The sequence below is a fragment of the Ananas comosus genome, linkage group 3 (genome assembly GCF_001540865.1).
Source record: "Ananas comosus cultivar F153 linkage group 3, ASM154086v1, whole genome shotgun sequence".
Classification (NCBI taxonomy): domain Eukaryota; kingdom Viridiplantae; phylum Streptophyta; class Magnoliopsida; order Poales; family Bromeliaceae; genus Ananas; species Ananas comosus.
In genome coordinates this window covers 3,355,128-3,363,839 of record NC_033623.1, presented here as the reverse complement: position 1 = coordinate 3,363,839, position 8,712 = coordinate 3,355,128, and the positions used below count along the sequence as shown (strand labels likewise).

Here is an 8,712-nt window from a genome sequence, read left to right as displayed (position 1 = left end):
AGGCCACTTGTGCCACCCGTGGACGCTCATTCTCTCTCTCCTCTCTCTCTCTTGGATTCCCTCTCATTCTCTCTCTCTCTATATATAATAATTTATTATAAATATAATTTTATATGTATTATATATATAGTATTTTATTTTTAATAGATATATTATTATATAATAATTGTATTATATAATTATAAATTTACTATTTATTTTATAAATAATAAAATATATAAACTAAATGTAAAAATTTAGACTATTGGTATTAGATATAAATGTTAATTTTATAATATTGAGTATTCACATATAAATTGTACATTAAAAAAAAAAAAAAAAATTGATGCAGCTTAAGTTAATTTTATATTTGACGAAAATTAATTGCGAGAATCACAAGCAATGATTTCTCTTCTCATTCACTAACTACTGGGGGACTACGATACCTACGAAAAATTATTTCACTAACTAATGGGGGACTACCATGCCTAATAAAATTTTTTGATGTACTTATTGCACCATTTATTATTTCTCAATTCCTTAGACATATGGTTATTTTTGAAATAATTAGTATGGGATAATTTCTTTCGTACCCCTGAAAATATTAGAAATACTATAGATAACCTTACAAAATTAGCAATATCATATCAAACAAAAGAGAACAAGATGAGAAAATATTTAATACAGTTGAAGAACTATTTCAAAATATCTTATTGTTGAAAGAGCTAGCTTTTTATATTTTCTATATTAGGGAAGATAGATGCATTTATTTAAAATTATTTCGTAATTTGTCCGCAATATTTCATAATTATTCTTAAATTAATTTTTATAACTAATTTTTAAAATTAAATTTTAAAATAACTACCCACCGCATCGCACGGGTCCCTTAACTAGTTTACTAATAATTTTATGTATCTTATGACATCTAATAGGGCCTAATCTTTCAGGAGGAGCATGAGGGTACCAAGACACAGTGGGCCAGGGCAACGGCCTGCAAACTGCAGCATTGAGTTCAGCTCTATTCAACAACGGTCTAGCTTGCGGCGCCTGCTTTCAGATCAAGTGCATCGACAACTCGACCCGGTAGTGCAAGCCAGGCCCACCGTCGATCTTCGTCACCGTGACCAACCACTGCCCGCCGAACTACTATTTGCCGAGCGACAATGGTGGGTGGTCCAATCCGCCCCGTTTCCAACTTCGACCTGACTCAACTTGCCTTCCTGCAGATCGCCGAGTATAAAGCCGGGATCGTTCCCGTCACTTACCGGAGGTAATATTAATTTGTACCTAAAGATCAATGTCCATGAACTTTTTTTGTAGCACATCTCTTTCGGTCAACAAAGGTGAAATTACGGGTGTAAAATACACAAGCCGCCTGGCTTGGCACGAGCTTGGGCCAGGCCGAGGCAGGGCACGAGTATTGTAGCACTCGTGCCGGCCCGACCCAACCCTATAAACTGAATCGTGTTGGGCCTCCTCCTTTCGGCCCGTTGGCTCGGTACGGCCCAGCAAGAGACGGGCCTGGGCCGTGCCAGGCTTAAGGTGAGGCCCCGGCCCAGCATACGGGTGGTGCCTGCCAAGCCGGTACGGCCTAGCCCTTGAGAGTTAGGTATAACCCAAGGATTTAAATGCCGTAGCACGGGGTCGTGCCATAAATTTGCCGGCATAGTATGGCACAGTGCGTATGGGCCGTGCCGATGCGTATTGATCAAAAAAATATCAGTGCCGACACGTAATGGTATAAAATATTTATTTTTTTTAGCAACAAAATATGTCAATTATTTATTATGTATTTTGTTAAATCTTTTGAACTTTAGTGAGAAAATTACTTACTAATTTTAAAAGAGTAAACTTCAAATACCTCCCTTGTGGTTTCACACTTTCTCACTTTAGCATCATATGGTTTAAAGTGTATCAAGTTCGTCCCTGTGGCTTCGCACTTTCTCACTTTAATACTCTGTGGTTTAAAGTGTATTAAGCTAGTACATTGTGGTTTCATTTTTCTCTTTTTATTATCCATTTCACTAATTTTTTTCATTAAATCAGTGACAAAGTTAAAATTAAAGGGTTCTAAAGTGAATGTTCGATAAACCTAGGTAGGATATCTGAAGTTTTTGTATATTATTTAACGAAATATTAACGGAGGAAGAAAAAATCAGTGACAAAGTTAAAACTAAAAGGTACTAAAGTAAATATTCAATAAACCTAGATAGAGTATCTGAAATTTTTTGTATATAATTTAGAGAAATATTAACAGAGGAGCCGACAAAAAGAGAAAAATGAAACCACATGGTACTAAATTAATGCACTTTAAACCACAGGATACTAAAGTGAGAAAGTGCGAAACCACAGGGTACTAAATTGATACACTTTAAACACTAGGGTACTAAAGTGAGAAAATGCGAAACCACATGGGTGGTATTTGAAGTTTTTCCATTTTAAATACAGAGGGTTTTGAATTGTGCCATCGACACGGAAGTTGTATCATGCTAATATCTTATTGGCACAATATGGCACGATGGATACAGCTCATGCCGATGGGCATCCCAACTCCAAAGGCTTTGGGAGTTGGAAGTTAGGCTGTGCCGCCCTTGGGGCTCTCCCAAAGGTCTGCTATGGCGGGCCCTTTAATTTTTAACTGTTGGGGAGCATATTTTCGTCAAAAGAATATATAATTTTTAAAAAAATTTTAAAATTCTATCATTTTTATAAATATTTTTTAAAATTTGAAACTTTTCACTCATACATTATTTTTCAATAATAGTATTTAATTTTTAATTTTCTAAAATTCTGTATATTTTAAAATAAAATTAAGTAAATAAGAAATGGGCTGGCGTGAGGCTCGGCCCGACTTGGCACGATCCGTCCCGTGCAGGCTCAGGGACCGTGTTGGGCCGGGGGTCCAAGAAATTCAGCCTAGCATGACATAGCCCGACTTTGGGGCCAGGCTATGCTGGGCTAGCCTCCGGCCCGTTTCAGCTCGGCAAATGTGGGTCGTGCCGGCCTGGCCCGGCCTGGCACGGCCTACATTACACCCCTAGGTGAAATGCAATATGGAAAAAATCATAACCATGCATCATGACCTTTATAATAACAAAAAACAAAAATTTTAACCATAGTAAATTACACTACTAGTCCCTAAACTTTTAGCCAGATTTTTTTTTGATCCTCAAAACTTTAAAAATGTGACATTCAATATCCCAAAAGTTTAGGGTTTTTTATTACTTTTGTCCTTAGAGGAAAACTTGTGTCAAGACCTGGTGTAGTCTTCTTATGTTTGTGTACCATAATTTCATTGGTCTTTTGCTCATGTAATCTTTCAATTCAGCAAAACAATTCTTGTCAAATTAAATAAATGGTTGCAACTCAATGAAAAGAAATTAAATATTGAAATATGATATGAAATCGATTACGGGTAAATAGATAAGATAACTGTATATTTCTAAAGTATTTAATAATCTAAATTATTTTAATATTTTATATTCAACACTCTCCTCGTGATAAAAGCAAATAAAGTAACGAGTGAGGTGAGCTACGTACTAACGGTATTAAATAGCTCGATTTATTATAGATTTATTTTCAATAATAGAGCTTCGAAGTGGATAATCAGTACTATTGAATATGATCTAAACCATTTAAATTATCTAGAAATCAAATTTCATACTTTTTCGACATTACTAACCGAACGATCAAAACGTCACAAAATTAGTGATTTTAACGGCCTATACGTACGGTCTGTTTGTTCATTTTTACGATGTAAGAATCCAAATTAGCTGAACTTTTGTTCAATTTTGTTAAAAACTATTTAAATAAGATCTAGATTTTAGATCTTGAATACAAAAATTAATAGTATCATCATCTTTTGATGAATATTCATTTATAACCGTTCATTTTATACCTACTTGATGCATAAGAAATATATTTGACTTTACCAACCATATTCTCGATCTAAATACCTACTTGATGCATAAGATTTGTCGTAAATACCAGTCAAATGTTTATATTACTATTTTAAACCCAAAAACTATATTGTGTACGAAACATGCACGTCAACATATCAACAACTTTAATTTAAGTCCTTAGCAGGACGAAAGAAAAAGAAAAGGCAATATAAATGATGAATATTGTGACTATTGTAGTACATATTTTCATGCCTTTTGTGTTTGATTGTTTTCGTAATTAACCATGCATGCTGAAATTCTTCGAGATGTTGCAAGATATGCAAGCTTATCAAATTTAAGAGAATTTTAGCAAGAAGATATGTAGTTCTAATTTTTTTTTTTTTTTTCAATCAAACGAAGTGGATCGATTAGAAAGAGAAAATATGTCTATAGCTAGCATGTATAATCTCTTTCTTCTTCTCTTTTTTCCAGTTACGCAAGAAATTAATTAACGGCCTAGCAATGAGAAACTAGCAAGCAGATAATACTTCATGGATTCAAAAAAAATGCTGGTTATACCGACCGTCCCTAGAGCAAGTGGACTTGGTGGTTGGTATCCGAGACCCAAGTTCGAATCCTACTTGATTCACATTTCTAACTAAGTTTATTTCTAAATGAAATAAACGAAGCGGGTAGCGTGCACTACAACAAAAACGGTCTATAGCGACACATTTAAATGTAGGTACATATCAAAAAAGTGCTGCTAGCTAAAATTACCGACACTTTTAAAAAGTGTTGCTATATGTGGGTTCGCTAGGTATATAGTGACAGTTAAAGAGTGTCGCTATAACTTAAAAAAGTGTTGCTAATTTACCAACACTTATTTAAGCATTTAGCAACCGCCGAAACTCTATCTCGTTGGCTGCGGTGGCGGAGGAGGATGACAGTAAAGGCTCTTCGTCTAGAATTTCAGTGGATTGAGTGAAGAGANGCTTCATCGTCTGAGTTCTCAAGTTCAATGAGATCTACATGCTTTTCATTTTCTGATTTGTAGAAAAGAATTCCCTCCATTACTTCTTTCTTTCCATTGACAACTTCAACTTTTGGAGGCACGAAAAATGTGTCCAAATTAGTCACGTTCGTCATTACTCTCGCAGATAGAGCCTTGTAGTGTTTTTCAGGCGCACGAATTATGCTTAAAGGATTTTCACTCAACTCGGGAGTTCTTTTGATCACCTTTACTTCACTTATATCATTACAGATTGCATCAGCCTCCTCTTCATCACATGAATCTTCGCCCCAAGGTTTCTCTTTTGCTTGAAACTGTTGAATTAACTGCAACAATTCTTCCTCATCGTCGGACTCTGATTCACTTCCAAAATGGGGAATGGTAGCTTTACTAGGTGCTTTCGATGGTGATTTTCTTTTATTTTCTACATTTTCTCTTACACCATCTTCGGATTCGATAAAATATCTCGCGTCATCATACCCTACCCATTTAACTTCGGATCGGGTCCGGTTCTGAATACTTAAGTTAATAATATACCCATCGGGTCTATTTGAGCGGGTCTGGGTAGTGACTATCCGTATACTACCCGCTTAAAACTGGATATGGATCGGGTACGGATCGGGTCTAGATCGGGTATGGATACTTGTATGCATATATTTTTTTATAAATTTTATTAAACAGTTTATTGACAAATTATAAACCTATTACTATAAAGAAATCCGCGTTCTAATTAGTTGCAACCAGTCTAATAAAATTCGTTCAAAAGGAAGATTCAAGGAGTAAACAACTAGAATTAAACAAAAAGAGTAAAATAAAAATAAAAAAAATAAGTAAACAAAGAGACTAGGGTTTTCACTAAGATGAAAATATACAGAGATCCTTCATTTACAAGTCCTATTGAAATTGATCTCTCAACTTCACATTTTTTTATTTACTATTAGGTACTTCACCAGGCCCAGTTCCGAGTTCGGTTCCGGGTCCGGATTTGAAAACTCTTCCATACCCTACCCATTAGAAGTTCAGGTTCGGATTGGGTCCAAGTCGGGTATGGGTATAAAATATCCGGATCCATACCCGAAACTTTAATGGATAAATTTTTTTACCCGTATACTATCCATTTATTATCGGGTTTGGTTCGGGCCCGGGTAGGGTCCAGATCGGGTATGGTATATCGGGTATTTTGGACAGCTTTAAGAATTACTTTATTCTATTGATCTTGTTTTCTTGTTCTCTCAATCTTGTGAATTATATACTTCGAATAGAAGCAATCTACTGTTTGATTTTCATCAAACTATTGAGATCTATGTATATATTCATTTCTTTTTCTTATTTTAAATAAAAACCTACATTTGAACTCTTGTCTTTGTAAATCTCTCCACCATTTCTCTCCATATTGGATGAAAATAAGGTTGCGATTGGGTATACAAGGGATCATAAATTCTAATAACAATAATTAGAATTAAGCATTTGGGCCGATGGTTTGGACCCAGCAAGTTATTATTCTTAACGGATCGGATTAAAGTGTGAGCGAACCTCATATTGCCTGGTGATTTTGGACTATGTGTGATTAGTATGAGTGGACCTCATATCACCTAGTGATCTTGAACTGTGTATGATTAGGTTATCGAGAATGTCAGGGCCTATACGACGGAACGAGATGGGAATAAAATTGTGATTGGATATATAAAAGATTATAAAACCTAATAATAAAAACTGGGCCTAAACATTTTGAGCCGATGGTTTGGACCCGACAAGTTATTAGCACTAGCGCATCGGACCATTACACCAACTCCAATAACCTACAACCACAAAAAAGTATGAATTGATAAGAAATTCGCTTACCGACCGTCCCTAGAGCGAGTGACAAAGGGCTTGGTGGCTGGTACCCGAGACCCAAGTTTGAATCCTAGTTGATTCATATTTCCAACTAAGTTTATTTCTAAATGAAATAAATGAAACGGGTAGCATGCTACCTATCTTTCAAAAAATTAAGATAAGAAATCCCCTTAACAAGGGATCTTAGCAATCTAGCTCCCTCTATTTTCTCTGAACAATTTCTAAATTTGTTTAAATTTCGATCAATACCAGCATATTATCTATGTGTACATTTATTAGAAACGCAGTCACTTAGTGGTACATGCTTACGAATGAAGCATAAAAAATAATTAAGGAATAGAAAACAAAAGAAAACTTGAGTTATTAACTAGAACTTGGGCAAATTATATAATTATCTCAGGCACAACCGAGCCTTACCAAGCCCTGTCAAAAGAAATTGGTAAAACCAAACACCCTTAATTAGATGAAATATGTATAATGCAATTTGAAATAGGTAACTAAACCTAGAAAAATTTAATTTAGTTTATTATGTAAATTTTTTTTAGAGTAATTTATTATGTAATATATCTTATAGTTATTACATAAAAGAGCTTGTTATCTGAGCGCGAAGCTGTGATTTTACTATATATACTACCCAATTAACCTCACAATATTTTTCATTATTTTGAGGGACTATTTATATAATATACTTAATTAACAAAATTCTTATAGTTCAAATAGACTATTCTATAAAGAACGTTGCAAACACTATCAAAATACTTACCTACTAGAATCAAAATTTTAAATTTCCACTTACCAATTTAAACATATATACTATAGAATTGGATAGTATATGAATATTCTTTAAAACTCAAAAAGTTTTTGTTTCAAGGTAAGATGCATGTACAAGGATAAGATCAAATTATTACTTAGATTTGTTTTTTGTTATATAGTTATAAAGAGTTGACTCTAGGTTGTTAATTAGTTTGGAGTTTGGTATTTTCATATTTATCCAATATGTATAAGTTGGACACTATATAAGACTACATCTATGTAGTGCAACTGCTGGACACTATATATAAACATATTTATCCAATATGTATAAGTTGGACACTATATATATATATATATAGAGTTGAGCTAGAATATTATCGATAGCAAACGGGCTCTGTAGTCATCCATTTGTTTTCGATGATAAAGCCTCCAAATCGACGATCGGCACCGTTGAACATGATCTATACCGCTTGAAGTGTTTAGAAATCAAATTTGAAATATTTTCGACATCATTTGCCTAATGATCAAAAGGATTCAAATTTTGTAATTTTAACGGTCGATATGAGACGTTTTCTCGTTTAACGGTATAAAGATATCCAAATCAATTAAATTTTAATTTGTTAGAAAATTCTTTAAACTATTTAAAACAAGATTTATACTCTTGATCTTGATTACAAGACTCCTATCATCATTTTTTAAAGAATATTCATTTTCAGCCGTTCATTTTTGTGTCCATTCGATGGATAAGAGAATAATGTTGAAATTGTATGAAATTTGATTTCTAAACACTTCAAGTGGTATAGATCATGTTCAACGCGGTACCTGATCGTGATTTTGAGGGTCCATATCGAAAACAAATGGGTGCAACCGGAGTCCGTTTGCCTACCGATAGCATTCCAGCTCAACTATAAATATATATAATTATATATATATATATATATTATATTATAATATATATATATAGTTGAGCTGGAATGCTATCGGTAGCAAACGGACTCCGTTGCCACCATTTGTTTTCGATGATGTGAGCCTCAAAATCGACATCAGTCACCGTTGACACATGATCTATACCACTTGAAGCAGCGCTACACAATCAAATTTTATACATTTTTCGATATTGTTCTTTGTCCATCAACTGGACACAAAAATGAATGACTGAAAATTAAATATTCTCTAAAAATTATGATGATGGTGTTAGAATTTCTTGTAAATCAGATCTTAGAGTATGATTGTTCTAAATAGTTTAATTCTCTC

At 34.1% G+C, this 8,712-nt stretch overlaps 1 protein-coding gene across 1 annotated transcript; it reads right to left on the bottom strand.

The window, feature by feature from the left end:
* On the bottom strand, positions 4,852–5,339 carry LOC109708295 (the record flags this gene model as incomplete). The annotated part of the gene is given in 1 exon segment (XM_020229976.1): positions 4,852–5,339. A coding segment is annotated over 1 exon segment (488 nt), but the record flags the coding sequence as incomplete, so codon positions are not given.